The 23,037-nt window shown below is 39.3% G+C and overlaps 1 protein-coding gene across 4 annotated transcripts in view; it reads right to left on the reverse strand.

Annotated features, from left to right (window-relative positions):
- Window positions 1–736: 736 nt before the first annotated feature.
- LOC131158007 (uncharacterized) overlaps window positions 737–23,037 on the reverse strand; it is a 36,673-nt gene continuing 14,372 nt past the window's right edge. For 2 of the 4 annotated variants that reach the window (XM_058112553.1, XM_058112554.1), the window contains one exon: window positions 13,249–13,916. In XM_058112553.1, coding sequence (XP_057968536.1) covers window positions 13,399–13,916 — 518 coding nt within the window. In that variant the 3' untranslated portion in view covers window positions 13,249–13,398. Of the gene's footprint in view, window positions 955–13,248; window positions 13,917–14,906; window positions 15,008–23,037 lie in introns of those variants that run through there. The other 2 variants (XM_058112552.1, XM_058112551.1) reach the window with 2 other exon arrangements.

Raw genomic sequence — 23,037 nt, forward strand, 5'->3', positions numbered from 1 at the left:
TTTTGGTTGAAGCAAGTCGTGTTTCTTGGCCATGTCGTGTCGGGATGGGGTATCTCTATTCATCCAGGTAAGATAGAAGCAGTGGTTGACTAGGTGAAATCGAAGAACGTTCAAGAAGTTTGGAGTTTCCTAGGACTCGCTGGGTACTACCGGCGATTTGTGGAGGGATTCTCTAGATTGTCTGACCCTTTGATACGGTTGATAAGGAAGGATGTGAGATTCGATTAGATCGACAAGTGCGATCAGAGTTTCCAGGAGTTGAAACGCTGACTGGTCACTGCTCCGACTTTAACCATCCCATCTGGGGACGGTGGTTTTGTGATTGACAGCGATGCATCGCTGAAGAGTTTGGGATGTGTACTGATGCAATAGGGGAAAGTAATTGCTTATGCTTCTCAGCAACTCAAGGAGTACGAGAATAATTACCCAATGCATGATCTGGAGTTGGCAAAACTAGTATATGCATTGAAGATCTAGAGACACTACTTATACGGTGAACAGTGTGAGATCTTCACGGACCCCAAGACCCTCAAATACTTTTTCACGTAGAAGGAGTTGAATATGAGGCAGTGGAGGTGGCTGGAATGATCAGGTACTACGATTGCATCATTAGCTATTGTAACAACTTGCTAAATAAACTATTTTTTATATATATATACCATAACATTCAACATACTCTGATAGCATGCTAGGAATAAACCCAACCATAAACCTAAACAGCAAGAAGCAGAAACTAAATAAACATAACCATAAACCATTATATACAATACAAAACCAATACCATAGTACTATCATGTTCCCCAAAATATACACATATATCTATTTTTCAAAAAAAACTCCCTCAACTATACTGGGATATACAAAAACACTCCCCAAAAATGTACTCACTCTCTGACAGGGCACTACAGACACCCCTTTATCTGCGAGCTTGGTCTGCTCACCTACCTGGATCACCTGAAAAATATTTCAACACTAGGATGAGCCAATGTTTAGTAAGAAAAAATATATTATTACTAGTGTATGGCAAATGAGCTACAATATATCATGAAATCTGTTTTCATATAAACATGAATAACTGAGTACAAAAGTATCATACAAATAATAAAATACACCACCCTTTTTCCCTATTACTTAACATAATAGTATTATGGTTATAATTCAAAGTACTTCTAGTGTACATAAGTATGGTCCCTGTTTCTGTAAATCCGTACGTATGTAATAGTAACTGAAACTGTTCCTTGTGGCTATCTGTGTGTCATGACTTGCCCCCTCATGACAAGGTTGTGCGGCCAGTAGGCTGGATTTACCCTAACTGGCCAACCAGGAATAAATCACTGAACTCCGCCAGTCGACCTGCCCACCTCAACCCATATCTGGATAGGGAGCTTAACCTCTTAAAGAGCCTAGGTGGTCGACCTTACCACGTATTATCTGAATAAGTGGTTGCACTCATAAACTAACATAATATATATAGCAACGATACCGTACTCTGTAGCTATAAGTCCAACAGGGTCTGATATCATATAATATATTTCTATACATATCTATCTAATTTACCATGATTCTGAAGTAATCGTAATAACCATGATGCTGCATAAACTATACTGTAATTCATATATCATAATACTGAGAACTGAATAATCATAACACTGAAACTGCATAATCATAATACTGATATTCGTGTAATCATGGTACTAAAATCCGTATAATCGTGGTACTAAAATCCATAAAATCATAGTACTGAAATTCACATAATTATGGTACTGATATTTGTAAAATCATGAAACTAGCATTCGTAAAACATATACCCGTACCATAATCATAATCACAAGTCACACCATATATAAATACATAATTTTCATAATTAAATAAGTTGTATAGTATTTAAGAAATACCTAGCATAGCATATTTCCCTTACCTGACTTCTGGAAAGCCCCTAGGGAATACAAGCCTAACACCTGCAGGACCTCCTACCAAACACCCTGAAACCAACATATGCCAGAACATAATATCAATATTTTTCTGCCTACATTATTTCGTATAACATAAGGCCAAAAAGGGGCTAAAAGGCCTTACCCTGAATTTGGGATGAAATTCAACTTTGTTTTCCCGACGATCTGCTCCGGCAGATTTGCAGAGAACTCCGCCAAGAGTGTCGTAGTAGCTTCGAATCGTTGATCTAGCGACTGGTGGGGCCGAAATCGAAGAGAGAAGGGAGAGGGAGACGTAGAGAGAGAGAGAGAGAGAGGAGAGAGAGAGACGCGGTGAAAATGATAAAAATCCCTGGTTTCCACTATTTATAGGGCTAGGTTCGTCGACGAGACACGTCACTTTGTCGACGAATCCTTCAGTAAATTCGTCGACGAAGCCCTGTATTCGTCGACGAAATTCAGAGAAGTCCAAATCGTCTCTCGATATGTTCTCGTCGACGAAGCCTTATATTCATCGACGAAATTCTTTAAACCTTCATCGACGAAACCTTATGTTCGTCGATGAAATCCTGTGTTTGTCGACGAAGCCCTAAAAATTTTCTGAAATTTTTATTTCTCTCAAAATGCAATGTCATCGACGAACGCAGAGGCCTCCTTCTGTTTCTATATCTATTTTCTCTTCCTCTTATTATTATTAAAATGCTATTATTCTTCGGGTCACTACAACTATCATCCGGAGAAAGTTAACATGATAGCTGATGCGTTGAGTCGGAACTCAGAGCATGCAACGATATCAACAGTGATAACTCAACATCATATTAGAAGGGATCTTAAAAGCCTTGGCGTAAAGTTGGTGGATGCTAATAATCAGGCTTTTATTACTAGCTTGGTGATCTAGCCGACATTATTAAAGAGGATTAAAGTCAAGCAGGCTAATGATGAGGAGTTAGTTGATGTGGTAGAGAAAGTGCAGCAGAGGCTGGCTGTAGGTTTTAACATCTCCGAGGGAGGTGTGTTGAGGTTTGGAACCAGACTGTGTGTTTCAAATGACGAGGGGATAAGGAGGACAATTCTGGAGGAGGCACATCATTCTTTATATACGGTATATCCGGGTAGCACGAAGATGTATTAAGATTTACACGAATCTTTCTAGTGGAGTGGCATAAAAAGGGAGATTGATTGATTTGTGGAGCAATGTTTGACGTGTTAGCAGGTAAAGGATGAACATCAAAGACCGGCAAGGCCGTTACAGCCATTGAGTATCCTGGAGTGGAAATGGGGGCATATCTCTATGAACTTTGTCACCGGATTACCGCTAGCACTTCATGGGAAGAATGCAATCTAGGTGATTGTGGACAGGTTGACTAAATCTACTCACTTTGTCCCGATGAAGGTTAGCTACTCCTTGAGTAGGCTAGCAGATCTATACATGCAGGAGATAGTCAGAATGCATGGGATGTCGGTGTCCATTGTTTCAGATCGAGACCTAAGATCCACTTCTCGATTCTAGAAGAGCTTACATGAGGCACTGGGGACGAAACTTACTTTTAGTACAGCGTTCCACCCCCAGACTGACGAACAGTCAGAGAGGACGATACAAATCTTGGAGGATATGTTACGGGCTCGCGTGTTAGATTTCAGAGGTAGTTGGATTCAGTTTCTACCGTTAGTGAAATTTGCCTATAACAATAACTTCCAAGCTAATATTGGTATGGCACCATTCGAAACATTGTATGGTCAGAGATGTCGGTCTCCTCTATACTAGGATGAGGTCAGTGAACGGCAAATATTCGGTCTCGAACTCGTACAACAAGCTTCTGAGAAGGTCAGGTTGATCAAGGATATAATTAAATCAACTCAAAGTCGGCAGAAAAATTACGCAGATGTTTGCCGTCGTGAGTTGGAATTCAAGGTAGGGGTAAGATATTCCTGAGAATCGCTCCAATGAAAAGGGTGATGAGGTTTGAGAAGAAGGGAAAACTAAGCCTGAGGTTTATTGGGCCATTCGAGATACTTGAACGAGTGGGTCCAGTAGCCTACAGGATTGCACTACCTCCAGCGCTCTCTCGGATCCACGATGTATTCTACGTATCTATGTTTAGGAGGTACATGCTGAATCTGTCACATGTAATTAGTTACAAATCCTTAGAGATTAGGGATGCTTTGGCGTATGAGGAGATACCCGTTCAGATTCTGGACCAAAAAGTTCAAAAGCTGCATACTAAGGAGATACCATTAGTGAAAGTGTTATGGCGGAATCACACGATTGAGGAGGCTTCTTGGGAATTGGAGACGAAAATACGCCGGAAATATCCACATTTGTTTTGAAGGTAATGTTTACAGTTATGGTTTGGGTAAGTATTTTATGTATTTGTTTAGAGTATTAATGTGTAGTTAGTCTCTGGGAGGGTTTTCTGATATTGTGAATTCCCGATACCCTTTGTATGTAACCACGGTATTCATCCGCCATAAGTGAGGGTATGTTATATATTTGGGACGGGGCTATTAAGTGGGTGGCCGCCGACTCTTTCTAGAGTCGGGTATACGTTTTGGTATGTGGGTGAGTTATCTAGTGAGAGACTACAAATTTCGAGGACGAAATTTTTGTAAGGAGGCGAGGTTGTAAGAACTTGAGCTGAGAATTTTGAATTAAATAAATAAGAAAAGGGAAGGAAATTTAAAAAGGGGAAATCAGCAAGGCTCGTCAACGAAGTCCTTTCTCCATATCGGCAACAGAATTCAAAAGTTCGTCAACGAGAGGATGCTGAAAGGTTTTGAGAATTCTGAAATCTCAGGCTTATCGACGAGGCCACTCCATCGTCGATGAACTCCCTTCTTATGCTTGTCGATGAGGATGCCGTCTTGTCAATGAGGTTGGTCAGGTCAAAGGTTTATAAATATCTAAATCACTTTCTTAATGAAGAAGAAACCAGAACTCTCTCTCTCTCTCTCTCTTTCTCTCTCTAGAACTCGAACCTCTCTCTCTCTCTCTAGGGTTTCGGGTCATCTGTTACCCAAATCAATGATCTGACGTTACCACGTGGATCAAAAGGGGAATCTCTACGTTTATAATGGATCAGAATTTTGTGTCGAGGATTTTTGGGTTTTGATCCAAAATTTAGGTAAGAGTCCAATTTCATTTCTGGTTCGGTAGATCTGTAGTAGTTTTGAATATACTGAAGTATTGTTCTTCGATTTTTAGGTTTTGGGGGTCCCGTGTCGTTGTTTTGGACCAATTAAGTTCGTGTTTCGATTTTCGGGAAAGGTAGGGGTTTCTGTTTATATCAGTTGTTTTTTCTAATCTGAATCGGTAAAATTGTAGTTTACGATTCTACGGATATTTTGGTTACTTATTTGGAAAAATCTATCAGGTGAAATTATGGGTTTTTCGGTTTACCATTTTTGGGAAAATTGGGGGTTTGGGGTATCATCTCTGTTTTTGTTGGAAAACTTTATATTGGTATAAACTATGATATAGAGATGATCGTGCCTTTGATTATTTTTAAACTGTATTTTTGGAATACCTGACATGTGATTGTTTGTTTACCCAAATGAGATGGTGAATTTGAATTATGTATTTTGTAGTAAAGTGTACCGGTTAACTACCGTAGGCTGTGAATTATTCAAATGAGATATAGGGATGTGAGTTCCAAAATGTTCCAAGTTTTGTGAAAATGTTGTTGCGGGATAATACCAATGGGGATATATCAAAGTGGGCTGAATTAAAATGACGTAGGCTGAGGTATTGAACCGAGTAGGAATAAGACCGCCGACTTTGATGTCCCGCTTTTGCTGAAGAGTGTGCAATACCACTAGATCGGTCGGTTTTTACCAAAGGGTGTGAGAACACCAGACCTACATCGGTTCAACACTGTGGGGGATTATGTTATGCCAAGTTACCAAGGGCACCGACTTTTGCCAAAGGGTGTGAAATACCGCCAGACAGTCCAGCTTAGGCCGAAGGGTGTGATGACACCAGATCGTATTGCTTTTGTATCATATATATACTGGAACTATATTTGTGAAAATACTAGAATTGTGAAATGTATGTTTGCTATTGAAATAACACTTATGTATCCACACACTAATATAACATGTTTCTCCCTCATTGAGTGGTGTCTCACCCCTATCATACAAATGTTTTTCAGGTCCTTCGAATAGCCGACACTAGCATCCTAGCATTTCAGGAGCGTGGTTGTTAGTTAGCTTTGTAGAAGTACTTGTGTAGTCCTGATCTTTGGCCAAGTTGTCATTTTGGGTTATATAGACACCCAGGGTATGTTATGTATTTTGGGAATTAATTCTTGATTTTATATAGACTCTGATATGGTAATATGATGTAATAGGTTGAATTAGTCTGCTGCGTATATTGTGTATGTGATTGTGGATAGGGTATACGGGAACCCTACGGGGTCAGACCTTTATATTGTATAGTATCATGGATAGTCGTATGATATAGGGACGGGTTAGGTTACTAAATCACACCCTGGGGCCCATTTTCAAGTTCAAGGCGTGACAATCAGACCACCACCTAGGTATAAATTTGGCATTCTGATTCTTCATGTATCCATTACTACTATCAGAAAAGTTTCTACTATCTTTCAAGTTGCAATGCATGGCAAAGGGCAAAATAGGTGGATGAGTGCTATGGTAGAGAAAATGGAGATATTGCATATATACCAGGTGTGTGAGTTAGTGAGGCTTCCAGTTTGGAAGAGGGTGATAGGATGCAGTGGAATGATGTATCTGTTGTGTATGAATGACATGTTATTTGTTGAAAATGCTTTAACTGAGGCTAATCAGTTGAGAATTCTATTGAAAGTTTTTAACATGAATGTGTTGGGTACAGCCAAGATGGGTCTTGGTTTTCTGATTCGCATGTACAAAACTACAGGGAGATTAGTGTTATCTCAGGGTGATTTTGTGGACAGTGCTATACGGAGATTGGTGTTATTTATGGGATGGCTTTATGGATGGAATTGCAGAGAGACTTTGTTTGCTGTCTCAAGGGGGTTCTGTGGAGAATCAATATGGAATGTCTGCCGCTTGATACCCAAGGACAAGCTGTGATGTCTGGGATATGTCAAAGGTCCCCTAATTTTGTGCAATGTGGTGTTTCAGCAAGCAATAGAGTGAACCGTCAGTTATTAGATTTGCTGAAGACTATGCAGGAGGCTTTGGTGATATAAGGCTTGCAACAACTTTTGTGTTTACTGTTATGGAAAGGTCTTCTTGGAAGCCTAGGGTGAATTTTTTGGGTATTGCATCTACAACTGTATCAGGGTTGATGGTAGAAGCTGAAGCTGCAATCGGCAAGTTCAAGCGGCGTTGCTTGGACTTGGTGCATGTCTCCAAGTGCTAGAAAGGAGATGGTCCCAGCTAAATGTTCTAAGTTCAAGGTGGAGCAATTAAATATGTTTTTCCAGGTTCTCCTAAGGGGCGTATAATCGCCTAGGTGGAGATTGTTGTATTTGTGCGGCTCTTATACTTAGTGGAGTCCATAAACAAAGGAAGAAAAGCATGTGTTGAAGTCTTTGTGTTATGCAGTAGTGACTCGTCGACCAGTGGGCCTCTCGGGGGTGCGAGAAAGATTTCAGATTTTGAATGTGAACGTTGGGACAGTTGGATATTTGGAGGGAAGCCTCTGAGGGGTTGTTAAATATGTCTTTCTGGGCATATTGTGAAGAGAAGGAGGGTGAGAAGGAGAGAAGGTTATTGTATACCATTGTAGTGTGTATCTTTGATTTTCATAGTGAAACTCTTGTCGATTGCTCCCGTGGATGTAGGCTTTGCTGAACCACGCAATTCCTGGTGTTGTTGCTCTTATTATTGTTTTCTTTATATTGCTATGGTTGTGGAAGTATTTTGTATTCACCATTTATATTGTTGCAAGTGTATGTTTGATCATTTACAACAATATTGTTATTCTGTTGTGCATTGTTTGAAGAGACGTTATTTCACAATACCAATTATAACAAGGTTTTTCTTGCAACATCAATGGAGATCAATTGCCAATGGCGGGCTTATGGTTACAAAATAGGGGTGCTGAATGTCATAAGCTAAGCTTGTTCAGGGCATTATGCTTGCCTATGACCGCTTGTCTCGTGTGCTTGGGATGGGTTTCCATCACGTAAATACTAGGGTTATTTTCTGCTAGTAGTGTCTTTGTATGCCAAATAAGGCAGTATGACTCCTCGGTCACTTTGATATTTCCTAGTGTCAGGATGATAATTACATAAAAACCTCTTTAGGGGAGGGTGAGTGTTCATCAGTCATTGTAAAACTCACTAGCTTTTTTCAACGTGTTTAGCCTACTTGCCTCCCTCGCTAAGCACACAATGTCAACGGAGGTGTTATTAATGAATTACGTTTGCTTCAATGTTTACTGCTTGCTTGCCATGACTTTCATGAATTGATTACTGTTTCCGCTGCTATTTGAATGAATGCTAATGAAAGTGTTTCATGGATGAATGTTGGTAAACGATAGGCTGGCTAATTAAGCAAGAGTGCTTTAGCTAGCGCCGCACGACCCTTCACAAGGGTGTGAAAATAGTCGGACCATGACACTTGGTATCAGAGCCAAAGTTGAGTTGCTACGAGAATTCAGTTACCTTCATTGTGGGATTTGGAAAGCTTTGGTAAGTGACCATGGCACCAAACAATGCTGAGAGGATCAGCGTGCTGGAAGCACAGGTTGAGGCAACAACCAATATTGTGGCCGTAGAGGTGGCCCAAATGAGAGAATTTGTTGATGAAGTGATTGGATCACAAAAGCATCAAGCAAGTTTGCTAGGTGAGATGTCAAAGGACTTTCGCCATATAGTGGAAATTGTGCAATCTCGGATGGTGGATCTAGATGCAAAGCTAAATCTGATGGTTCTTGCTATGGGGAACTCCAACACTCCAGGAGTTAGCAAGACCAAGGTACTAGAACCCTGTACATATGGGGGTGCCCATGATGCCAAGGAGTTAGAGAACTTCTTGTTTGATGTGGAGCAGTACTTTCGCGCTGTAATGATGGCCTTAGAATAGGCAAAGGTGGATACTGTGACCATGTAGTTGGCTGGTGACGCCAAACTGTGGTGGCGTACCAAGTACAAAGATATTGACAATGGAAGTTGTGTAATCGATAGTTGGGCAGACTTGAAGAGAGAGATCAAGGCCCAATTCTTTCGTGAGAATGTTTAGTATAATGCAAGGAGAAAGCTGAGAGATCTCAAGCATACAGGGTCAATCAGGGAATATGTGAAACAATTTTCTTCTTTGATGTTCGATATTCAGGATATGTCGGAGAAGGACAAGTTGTTCTATTTTCTTGAGGGGATGAAACCGTGGGCAAGGACAGAACTTCATAGGCAAAGAGTTCAAGCCTTGTCAACTGCACAGGCTGCTGCAAAATGCTTGACTGACTACACTGGTGATGATACCACTTTGTCCAAACGGTTTGGCGAAGAGGGAAACAGTGGAAAGTCTTTCAAGAAAGGCAAACGCAAAAGTGAGGGAGCCGACTCTAAATCATCAACCTCAAACGAAACTTCGTCGTCTCAAGGGTTCAACACACCCAATGGAAATGGGAAAAGTAAAATTTCATGCTACTTGTGTGGTGGATCTCACAGAGTGAGTGAGTGTCAACACAAGGGATTACTCAATGCCTTGCAAGATTCCACTTTGGGAAAAGTGGTGGAAAACGAGGAGGAAGAGGATGATGCCCCAAGGGTAGGTTCAATGCGGCTGGTGAGCACATTGGAAAAGCAGGCAAAAGCACCGAAAGTCACATAAGCAAAAGGGTTAATGTCTGTGGACTTGAGGATAAATGGGAAGAGTACCCACGCTATGGTGGATACGGCGGCTACTCATAATTTTGTTTCGCAATTGGAAGCATGGAGACTCAACTTATCCATATAGAAGGATACAGGACACATGAAAGTAGTTAATTCTATAGCCCAGCCTACTCTAGGAGTAGCCAAGCAAGTAACTATGAAGCTTGGATAGTGGGAAGGTCATGCGAATTTCACAGCGCTGCCATTGGATGATTTTCCAATCATTCTAGGAATGGAGTTCCTAAGGGGTACGAGGGCAATGCTAATGCCTTCGGCTGGTTCTCGATGTCTGATGGGAGATCACTCGTGCAAGGTGCAAGTCGTTACGAGGAAAGGATACGACGGGAAATCCCTTTCAGCCATACAACTCAATAAGGGATTGGGCCAAGGTGAGCAGACACGTCTAGCCACGGTGGTGGTAGACAAAGAAGTAGGCCAAGATCTGGAGTCTACGACCATCCAAGCGGTGTTGGATGAGTACAAGGAGGTGTTGTCAGATAAGCTGCCTCACAATTTTCCTTCACGACGAACTGTGAAGCATGAGATCGAGTTGTTATCAAGAGTAAAACCACCTACTAAAGGGCCATGTTAGATAGCGCCTCTTAAGATAATAAAGTTAGGAAAACAGCTTGATGAATTGGAAGTGGGATGTGTTCGCCCTTCCAAAGCACCGTTGGGAGCATCAGTATTGTTTCAGAGGAAACATGAAGAGCATCTACAAAAGGTGTTCGACAAGCTGAGGGGAAATAGTCTGGATGTGAAGAAAGGGAAGTTCTCTTTTACTCAGTGGAGCAACAAATTCCTTGGTCATGTGATTGAACAAGGTCGTATCTGGAGGGGTATGGAGAAGGTAAGGATGATTCAAGAATGGAAGATCCCCACGACAGTGAAGGAGTTGCGTTCCTTTCTTGGCCTTACTAGATATTGCAGGAAGTTCGTTGAGGGGTATTCGTGAAGAATGATTCCAATGACAGGACTACTTGGGAGGTATTGTTGGCCCCACACACGAGATGATGTGGTTGATTATACTAAAACTAGTCTCACTTGCCAACAAGACAAAGGAGAGTGGAAGAAGTATGGTACTTTTATGATCGCACCAGAGTACTGTTCGGCAAAGGAGATGACACCATTGTTCCTTGTGACTGTTGTGAAACACTGGGGTGTTCCCCAAGTTATTATTTGTGACCGAGACTTAATGTTCACTCACAAATTCTTGACAAAATTTTTCAAGATATCCAGGTCACATATTGACATCTCTTCACGTTATCACCGGCAGACAGATGGACAAATAAAGAGATTCAGAGAGCTGCCAGATGAATACTTGCGCCATTTTGTCAACGACAACCAGAAGAATGGCATGCAACTACTTGATGTGGCTCCGTTCTATGGCAATGCCCAAAGGAGCTCAACAACCAACAAGAGCACATTTGAGATTGTTACAGGCCAGCAGCCGCTGTTACCTCACACAATGGGCGAGCCGTACAAAAGAAAGAGTCCCAGGGTGTACATCTTCACCAAAGAATGGAGACAGAATGCAGAGTTTGCCCGAGTCTATCTGGAGAAAGCTTCTAAGCAAATGAAGAAGTGGGCAAATCAGGGGAGAACACCGTAGTTTCATGTCAGCTGCCTCAAGTCGTTAAATGCCGATACCAATGACTTGAGCAGAAGTCAATCCAACATAGTGGAGTTAAAGACAGTGCAACCTGACAGACGTGAAGTTGAAGAGATCCTTGCAGACAGAAAGTTCATATACTCAAGGAAAAAGCGGCAGAAGTTCTTAGTGAAGTGGAAATGCCTTGATGACAAAGAAATCAACTGGAATTCTGCGGGAGATATGAAACCATTCGTGGACAAAGTTTAAGTGTACCTAGCACCAAAATCTATGAGGACGTTGACCACATAAGTGGGGGAGAATGTCACGAGCTAAGCTTGTTCAGGGCATTATGCTTGCCTGTGACTGCTTGTCTCGTGTGTTTGGGATGGGTTTCCATCATGTAAATACTAGTGTAGGATTATTTTCTACCAGTAGTGTCTTTATATACCAAATAAGACAGTATGACTCCTCGGTCACTTTGATGTTTCCTAGTGTCAAGATGATAATTACATAAAAACCTCTTTAGGGGAGGGTGAGTGTTCATCAGTCATTGTAAAACTCACTAGCTTTTGTCAACGTATTTAGCCTACTTGCCTCCCTCGCTAAGCACACAATGTCAACAAAGGTGTTGTTAATGAATTACGTTTGTTTCAATGTTTATTGCTTGCTTGCCACAACTTTCATGAATTGATACTGTTTCCGCTACTATTTGAATGAATGCTAATGAAAGTGTTTCGTGAATGAATGTTGGTAAATGATAGACTGGCTAGTTATGAGTGTTTTAGCTAGCACCGCACGACCCTTTACAAGGGTGTGAAAATAGTCAAACTGTGACATTGAGCCATGTCGGGGCCAAAGGAATTTTCTCACCTTCATCAAATAATGATTTAACTGGACCTCTATTTCGATCCATGCTGAACTATCCTTCTTTACTAAGACATCTCACTTAATAACGCAATACATGATGGTGGGTTCTAGATTTGATATGGACGAAGGAATTATAATTATTGGCCACATAGTAGTGGTTTTATCAGCGGACCAAAAAGGGACAAAGAAGAGAAACTGTGAACTATGTATAACAAATTGCAGATACTGCAATTCCACTGCAACAATGCTAGTTAAATTTAAATTGGTTTGCTAAGAGTGTCCTAAAGATACTAATGAAAATGATTGACTTTATGCTTAGAGTATATTGTTATGTTATGCCCTTGTTTTTGTAACCTTCTTGCACAAGCGTCTATGACTCACAAAGGAATTTACTTCTAGTCCATTGGCAAATATTGCTTCCTCGTTTTTTTGCATCTCTAGCACCCTTTCTTTGAGAATAATAATAGCTATTCTTAAAATATGTAGCAATGCACATTAGGGCGTCGATGGATATAATGAGAAAGTTATAAAATATTTTAAAATTAGATCTATTTTATCAAATTACTTATGCATAGGTAGCTTATTTTTAAGGTTGACAGCAGTGTAGGAATAATGAGATAATTCGTTGACTGAAAACTGTCTCTTGCTTTAATTAATTGAAGTGTGCATGCATGCGGGGCAGGACTTGGGTTGAAGTTCCCTAGTAATCAGTTCATCATATTCTTCCTCTCAGCTCTTTGCAATGTGAAATTGCAATCACGGATTAGGATACCCACTACGCTCACCTACCTTCAACTTGGGCTTGTTTTCTCTGCTATTATCCCCTTTTTGGGAGGGCTTATGACAAGATCTCCAAACTCAAAAGGCATAAAAAACCAGCAAGAATTCACCGCTTCAATTTTTAGATTCACCGTCTCTTAGCCTTGAACTGTAAATTAGCCTGTGTTGAAGACAACAATATTGTGTCCTAGGCCATTCTATTCATCTAAAAAGGATTTCAACCCAACCAGATACGTCATGATATTCTGTGCAAGTCTTGGAGTAAAATACCATATGATCTATATAATTAGTGAATACTCTTTTGACCTTAATCAGATGCAATTTCAAAAACAATACTTCCTCTTACCTTCTGCTAACAGTAATTCCTATGAACCCCCAAAAAATCTTAACTACATTTATTATATGTTCACCTGAGCCGCCTCTTAAATGTTACTCTCTTTCTTCGAGGATTATGCACCCTCCGTATTTGCAGCTTTTTCAAGCTCCTGACACGTTGAGAGCTGCCCTTAACACGAACAGATAATGATGCTCCTGTTTTCAACCTTTCGTGGTGGTGGTGGTGGTGGTGGTGGTGATGGTGACTACCAGATCTGCATTTTGGATGCTGCCGTGCAAAATGGAGAGAGTTTTGCAACTGATTCTTTCTTCTAACTGGCTTCTGCTTTCTGTCAGCACTCCAACTATAAAAATTGTCCAAGGACTCACTTTCGCCGCTTGAACTGGATCCTAATTCAATGTCCTGAAAGCGGCGGCGGCGACGACGGTTTACCCGCTTAACATTGGTTAGCTTGTGCCATAGAAAACAGGTAATGTCTTCTAAAATAAACCAGTATGTCTCACATGCAGCCCAACACATCTTGCAGAGACTTTTTCCTATGCACTGAATGATCCCCACCTTGAGCAAGAGGTATAAGAACATTATAGCTGGTGCAAAGAGGAAAAGAAATGGTACCATTAACTCATCAATTAAACAGCTTTCTAATTAATTTTATTTTGTATTTCAATCATCAATGTCCAGAATGTAGAAAGCTTTAATTATAACAGAACAGAAAAATATCCATACCCTCAAACTTGATCTGTCCTCAATGGGTCATAAACCCAAAAATGATCATGGATACTCATAACTGTGCTTTAAGCTTAAAGAAGAAAAAATTCACAACAAAGCAAAGAAAACCACTCATAATTGCATGTTCTTACCACACTTCCTCCGCACTCTCCCCACATCCAACCAAAAAAAGTTGGAAAGAGAAGAACCTCTCACAGTAGAGAAGCAATCTTTCACTTCCTTACATGAGTACAGGAATCTCATCTTCAAGATTTTCATACAAGATGCACAATGAATAATCAAATGTTCATGAATAGTCATGACTTTGACACATGTAAAACAGTCCAGCCGCACTCGTGTCGTATTGTTTATGACACAAACATTTCTTATGTCCATAAAAAGTTTTTTATGGTTAAAATTATGTGTACAAACTGAAGAACTTATAACATTTTCTATCCTGAAATGGTATACGAATCAATATCTAGAATACAGACAGTAAGATGCATATCAATGAATTTTATTTTTTGTGGATTGAAGTACCCAAAAGATGAGTCTAAAACAATGAACAGAAGGAAGCTAATAAGATGATTGTTTACAAAAGAAAACCTAGTGCAGATACACATCAAATTACAAAATAAAAGTGAAGCAAACCAAAAACAGAAATTGTGCACATGCAAAACCATGTCATCGTTAAAATGAATTGAACTGCAGTACAAGAAAAGGATGTGGACTCAAGGTGAGCCTCAAAAAAGTGGCAGACAAATGCTTGCACATGAACCACATCAAGCTCAAGGGAACAGATACAGATTCAGGTATTTCTAACAGAATTAATGTAGTAAAATATAGAATTAAAAAAATTAGGATATTACTGATGTAGCAAAGGCCAAAAACCATCAATAATTTCACCAGATCAGATATGCATAAATGCTCAATGAAACAAGTCACATCCCATGTTCCTGAGCAAATTCCCCTGCAGGATCAACCAGATCAAACCCACACTCAGGACAAAACATTTACATAACAAATCTATGTGCAAGAATGAACATGCATTAAATTAAGTAATACATTCATAGTTAACATGAATGAAAGATGAGAACCTTAAAAATGTGCATGTACTCATGTGCAATTGTGCATTTATGCCGGCATCAATCTCCAACAAATTAAAAAAATTTATAATGGAAGTTGGTCCCCCCTCAGTCCCTCAGCTCCAAAAAAGTGGACCGATATATATGAATCTACCTGGTCATTTTTGGCACCCCTAGGTATTCTCTACCTACTCACCAGTGTAAGTTTCAGGTACAGGTACCCTTTTGTTGAAGATCATTGAAGCTTTTCCTGGGAGTATGGCATGGGAATCAATTTCAAAGACGAGGGTCGATGGTTTGTTGGGTCCTAAACCTAAATATGTTCAATTTAACTAATATTAGGCTTGTGTTTATATAGAGAATTGTTTGTATATGTGTTTAGAATCTAGTTTGTATTCATTAATTTTATTTTCCCTATACATATTAGTAGGTTTTATTGTTGTCTTTGAAATTGAATTGGAAGTATGTGAGTTTTGCCCCTATTTATCTTCTTCTTCCTTCTCTCCTTGATTCTGCATCATTTAGTATCAAAGCACCATTCCATTCATATTCTTTCTCCCTTTTCAATTCCACGATGCTTTGCACACTTACCTTCTCTTGGTTAGTTTCATTCTTCCCACTTAGCTTTTGTGTTAAAGGAAGCAACACAAGTCGTCAATCAAATAGCCACACCATCACCAAGGTTCTAAATTTGATTTCGACCAAAATGTCAAGACTTCAAAAGTATGAAAAAATTCTATGGAAGTTCTGATGTCAATGTCAATTTTTATAATGATTTAAAAAAATGATGGATATTAATAGTAATGCATGGATTTTTTTATGGAACTTCATAAATCACTAATAGAGATAATAACAATACTAGATTTAGGACTAAAATACTATAAATAATATACATCAAGGTCAAGTATTTGGTGTATAAGGTGCAATAACTATAAAATAATAATCATATTCAGTATTCAATTAATATAAATTAGATCAATAAATCAGTTAAATATTATTTATTACACAAGCACAGATAAGTTAGAAATAAGTAGTCAAATTAAATGTTACAGCTAATATCTAAGTTTAATTTTCATATAATTTTCAACATCTGAAAGCTATTCCTCTTTCGTGTAATAGTCTTCAGTTTGAATAAAAAAGAAAAGTTAAGAGAGAAATTTCAACGTGTGTTTTGGATCTCAAATTTGAATTTCAAGGAAAATTGACTCTACAGTTAAAATTTCAACAAATTTCACCGGAATTCGATAAGTTTCAGGCGATAAATGGAAATTTTGTAAAACGAAAACTGATTGCAATGTCGATTTCAAGGATGGTGGAAACTAGAAATTTAGACGGAAATTTTGACATTTTGTGGAAATTTAATACCATGGCCACAGCATGACAATTGCAAAAATTCCTTCTTTTTCAGCCAGCATTCAGGCACGCATCATCTAAAATCTTTCATTTGCTGCCATTCTTGAGTCTCCATCTTCATGGTCTTGTCAGTCCATACCAACAGCATCATTGGAAGCCCTAACCACCAGTCTATAAAATGACCAACTATCGTTGCCTGAATCCACCAGAAAATGCTTCGTGCATTGTATGCACTGGCAACCTGTATGTTGTCATTGCAGACTTTGCTCTCCCAGTTTAATTCTCTTTCTATCATTTCTACAATTAGTTTATAACCCCTACGTCCTGCTTCCATATACTTGCTATATTTTCCTTTTCCCCAGCTTATTCCACACAATTCCCACTCAATTTCTTTAACCTAGCCTTTTCTTTTTATCTTCACTGCTGAGCCTAGCCCAATGCAAAAATGTTACATTCAAATCAGAAGGTCATAGCCTCATAGATTAAAGCCAAGTAAACAGCCTCTTCAATTGTGGGGATACGGCTGTTTAGATCATCACCTCTCATCCCCTTCCCAGACCCCTGTATGACCTGGGAGCTTTGTGCACTGGGTTTTCTGTTTTGCCAAATCCAGCCTAACCAAAAAAAGAAAAAATGTCCAACATCCACTAGGGTGCTTGGCCCTTGTCTTTTCCTTCACCATACCCAGAACAAGGTCATTAAACCCATCACAGATTCACAGTGCCACATCTTCACATATCAGCTACCATGTAAGTTGCACCCTTCTGCCCCATCATCAGCCACAAATAGAGCTGCCTGATCATCAGACTGGCATGTCAGCATATTGTTCCAGAGAAAATTGCCCCTTGAATTGTGGCCTGACTTGGACTAGCAGCCATAAAAAACAGCTTTAGTGAAAAAAAGACAAGAACATAGTGACTTAAGGTTGAATTGTCTGCAAAGGTAGAATAATTATCTGGTAGGATGCAGAACATTGAGAATACTTTGGAGAATCTCATTAATACTTTGAATACGCCAACAACTGAAGTTGCAGCATCAGGTAAAGGCAGATTGACACTCCTACCAAACAGGAAAGTGGTAAAACTACTGTCATTCCCAAAATTTTTTGGAGCTGCATGAACACAAAATTGGTCTTTTGAATAGGGAAATTAAATTTGAAATTTTCAAAATTTAATGGAGATGGCCCTCTTGATGAATTTGATGACAGGGTGTACTCAATGGAGAACTATGTTAGATGGTTTGAAGTGAAGGCTGTGTGAGTTGTATCTAGATGAATCTAAATTGAAGGGAACAGCTAGAGTTTGGTGGATTGAAAAACAATTAAAAGGAGAAAATATAGTGAGATGAGAACATTGGATAAGATGAAGCAAGCCCTGTGAGAACAGTTTGCACTCCTAACCAGCGCCATACACAACTTTTCTTTTTGTTTAGAAGCAAGAGGACAAGATAGTAGACAATTATAATAGTGGATATATCATTTGTCTTCTCCTGCAGACATGAAACAGAAAGAAGATTCTTCTGTACAGAAAAGGATGGAAGCCTATTGCATCCAAGCTTTTTGCATCTTGCCTTTAATACAGCTCAAGATGCAGTTAAAGATTGCTACTCAGATAAAGGAGAATATGCCGCATAATCATCTAAGAGCTACATTGACCTTTCGGTTTGAGAGACCTACTAGTGATGTGTGAAAGAAGTCACTTGAGCAGTTCGGTAAGGGTGTTCAAAATGCTACTAGGGAAGACTCAATAGCATGTGAGGTCAACCTCTAAGGTTTAACTTGCAATTAAGTGTTTCAAATGCCAAGGATTTGGGCATCGAAATGCATAGTGTCCTAACCAAGTAATGTCAATTGCCAAAAAAAAATACGATGAGGAAACCCAAATAATTGAAGTGGATAAAGAAGTCTCAAGTGATCTAGATGAAATCACAACATAGAAGATTATTTAGTCCTCCAATCTGTGCTTTTTCCTGCAAAGTTGAAGGTAACAAAGATTGGAGAAGAACGTATATTTTTTCTGATAAAAGTGATTTGTCAAAAGCAACTTTGCAGTTTGGTTACTCATCATGGCACTTGTACAAATGTAGTTTCTAAAAAAATTATGAAGTTGACTTTGAAGTCAAGTTACATCGTAATCCATATAAAACTGATAATGCTGCCTTCCCACAAACCATTGACCAATTTAGTGGAATTGACCTTCAAATAGGGTCAAAATGATCCATCCATGTTCAATTCCTGCCTTAAATTTGGTACAAGTTGATGTCATCTTGAGATTTTACACCAACCAAGCCAAATTGCACAGCCAACCCTTTTCTTATTAAATAGGATGTTTCCTCACACAGTGATGGACTCTTCAATGCTTTTCCTAACTTTAATTAGTCAAGGTCTTTACAGGATGGAGGATGTAAGGCGAAAACCTTGTCGTTGGAGTTGGATGGATCTCTTTGACCCTATTTGGATGCTAAATCCAAACAATAAGGTCAATGGTCTGGTAGATCCTAAACCCTAATACATTAAGTTTACTTCATTGGTAGGCATATGTTTATGTGGGGCATTTGTTTGTAAACATGTGTTTGGGAGTTAGTTCGTAATTTTGATTTCCCTGTATGTTAATATTAGTATGTCACTATGTTGTATTGTTTAAAGGAGGTTGGTTAATTTGAAACTGAATTGGAAATTAACTGATTTCATTCCACATATATCTTCTTCTCTTAGTCACCCTCTCTTCTGGATTATGCACTATTTTCTCACCCAAATCCCAGCGTAAACCTCTAAAAAACCTACATCAATTTGAGGCATCACTTTTACCTTAGTTAGTAGGGCCGTCAAACCTTTCCACACAATCCCCTGCAACATGTGGTCTTTCGGCACCATCTCTCCAAAATCAACCTCAGAATGGGCTTTTAGTCATACTACAGAATATCAAATTCTTGTCAAAGCACGAAACTGGCATCACTGAGGGATAATTACTAACCCATCACACTGATAAGAGTGGGTTACCATCACGTGATTTAATCAATGGCTTAATTTGTGTGGATTATGCTATCTCTTTAAGACAATTGGGATTTACTTATGTTACTGCTAAATTGAGACAAGGCCATGAAACCGAAGCCTCAGGGAAGAACAGACCCAAAGTCTTTTCAGCCCAGTTGTGTAACTGACCTAACGAACATGTAAGAACTTGACATTGGGCATGGGCAGCTCCCATTATGTGACATGCACTATACCCAAGGCCTGGGAATGAACTCGCCATGCATAGTTGACTTGCTGATTACCAGTGTCAAAAATTGTTGAATCTCTCTATAAATGGGTATGTGCAGCCCATTGAATACCAAGTCCCAATGACAGGGTATAAGTATAAGCAAGAAGAAGTTACTCGTATTGAGTTGATTTTGACCAAAAATATTATTTTGATTTATTTATATTACAAAATATTATAATACTAGTACTAAATTTATAAACCACCAAAAATATTATTTTGATTTATTTATATTACAAAATATATTAAAAAGGAAGTTCTATCGGATGGTTGTAAGATCAGCTATGTTATATGAATTAGAATGTTGGGCAACTAAGAAACAACATATCGAAAAAGTAAAAGTTACCAAGATGAGAACGCTACGATGGATGAGTGGTATAACATTAAAAGATAAATTAAGGAGCGAACATATTTGCAGTAAGTTAGGTGTAACTCCTGTAAAAGATAAGATAGGAGAGGGATGACTCAGATGGTTTGAGCACTTACAAAATAGACCAAATAATGCACTAGTGAGGAAGAGTGAACTAGTTACTGTGAAGAGTGATAGAAGGGGTAGAGGTAGACTTAAAATAATTTGGAATGAGATAGTGACTAAGGATTTAACAGCCCTGAATTTGTCGGAGGAAATTGCTCATGATCACGTAAATTGACAAAAAAGGATTCATGTAGTTGACCCCACCTAGTGGGACATAAGGCTTGCTTTGTTGTTTGTTGTAGTTCTGTTGCAAAATATCTATTAAACTAGTACTAAATTTTTTGGTTTATTAAATAATTTGATACCTATTATCATGTAAACAAAATTGCTCCTCAATAATAAAAAAATACATTAAAAACCATAATCATATTTGCTAGATTATTATGCATGCACTTGCTGTAAATTTCAATTTATGACTACGTGACCTCCTCTTAATCTGTCTTTTTTTTTTCTTTTCTTTTTTTTCTTTTTGGAAGTGAAATCAAGTCCAAGTCAAAACTTCCATATTTGAAGCTTCGACATTTTAGTTGAAACTGAAATTTAAAATCTTCCTTATACCTTAAAACTAAGATAGAAAGCTAAGGGGAAATAGTGGTGCAATGATGCAAATGAAGGGGAAAATAATATAAAAATAAAGACTGAAATAAAGGGACAGTTTACAAACTATGAAAGAACATTTACACAAAACATAAGACAGGTCTAGCCACACACAAGTGGTTTGATGAAAAAAAAAAAGTGGTTTGATGGTAAAAAATATTTTCTAGAAAGATAATTGCTAAAACAATCTTGTACTCAAGTATGCATTAATATCCAAAAATTGGTCATTATGAAGGAGTTTCTGTTACCTATAAAAATTTTAAAAAAAAACATTGCTTTAAAATATCAGCGCAAAGATAAAACATAGGAACATATTCAAAAAAATTTATCCGTTGATCTTACTGTAAATTTTAGAAGATTCAAAATATCATTTTTGATGTACAGATTGTTATCTGATAGCATAACTGAATATAAGAATGCAATTGCCAGAAATGCATAAGATGAACCAAGTATATCCAAATAGCGGTATGCTGCATTTGATATCATCTGTTGGCCAAGGGCAATGTTCTCCATGACATTAGCCGCCACTGTTGTTCCCAAACTGCCGTATACTTGCCACACTTAATTAAGGACCACAGGTTTCAGCATGCTTGTCATACTATATTTCATGGATACTGTTGTTCAACATACATTTTATACTTTATTAACTTTCCTTCACGTTTTTAAATAATTCTTGCTACATGCAAATGTTAACAATAGTTAAGGGAATAAACAAAACAAACATAGTGTGGACCATGCTGTGCTGGAGGGCTGCCATGACTATACTGTGACAACTTGACAATTTGTACTAAAATGGGAGTTCTTTAGGTTGCGAGACGAAAATTTTGCAAGACAGGAAGCACAAAACTGTAGGTTCTATGCATTGTGAGCTCTGATTGAAGCACATACTAAATCTGAAAGGAATACAGAGGGAATTCCTAAGGTAAAGCACAGACCCACTGCTTCGATTTTGTCGGTTTTGGGGTAAACTCCTCATGGTTTCTAAAACACGTCATGACAGCCAAACCCACACATACAAACAAGGCCATTCTCCTCCCTGAGTGAATGAGACTCCTCCCACCCCAAGATAACACCCTTGGGTTGCCTATCTCACCCAACTCGGCGGTTTGTTGACATAGTGGATACCACCCACCTATCAAGAGTTGCCTTCCTCTGCAAGTGTCATCAACATACTTCCAGTTAGGATCCAACTCTGATACCATACTGTAATGCCCAACCCACTGTCATAATATTGTCCACCCTGGAGGAAACCCCTCACTGTTTTAAAAATGCATCGCAACAGGTGGAGGTCCCAACCCCACACATATAGCCGAGGTCGGGTGAGGCATACAGCCCAAGAGTACTAAATTGGGGTAGGGAAGAATCCCACATTACTCAGGGAGGAGATGGGCCTCAGCTATATTTGTGAGTATGAGACCTCCACCTGTTATGACGTATTTTAAAAACCATGAGGGTTTGCCCCAAAGCAGACAATATCGTGGTAGGGGATTGAGAGTTACAGTATGGTATCAAACTTTTATCCCAACTGGAAGTGTGGTGAAGACACTTACAGAGGATAGCAAGTCTGAGTGGGTGAGTGGTGCCTACAATGTCAACAGACCGCTGAGTCGGGTGACGCTGACAGCATAGTAGTGTCATCTTGGGGTATGGAGAAGTCCCACATTGCTTGCGGAGGAGAAAGAGTCTCGGCTATATGTGTGGGTTGGGCACTTCCACGTATCATGACGCATTCTAAAAACCATGAGGGGTTTGCCCCCTAAGCAGACAATATCATGGCAGTTGGTCCCAGCATTGAAGTATGGTATCAAAGTTGTTATGACACATTTTAAAAACCATGAGGGTTTGCTCCAAAGCAGACAATATCGTGGTAGTGGGTTGGATGTTATAGTATGGAATCAGAGTTGTATCCCAACTGGAAGTGTAGTGAAGACACTTGTAGAGGACGGCAAGTCTTGGTAGGTGGGTGGTGCCCACTTTGTAAACAGACTGCTCAGTCAGGTGACACTGACAGCCTAGTAGTGTTATCTTGGAGTACGGAGAAGTCCCACATTGCTTAGGAAGGAGAAGGGCCTCAGCTAAATGTGGGGGTTCGGCACCCCCACTTGTCACAACACATTCTAAAAACCGTGATAGGTTTGCCCCCAAGTGGACAATGTCATGGCAGTGGGTCCAGGCATTACAGTATGATATCCACGCTGGATCTCGACTAGAAGTGCAATGACAACACTTACTA

The sequence above is a fragment of the Malania oleifera genome, chromosome 6, assembly GCF_029873635.1.
Source record: "Malania oleifera isolate guangnan ecotype guangnan chromosome 6, ASM2987363v1, whole genome shotgun sequence".
NCBI classification, from domain to species: Eukaryota; Viridiplantae; Streptophyta; class Magnoliopsida; order Santalales; family Ximeniaceae; genus Malania; species Malania oleifera.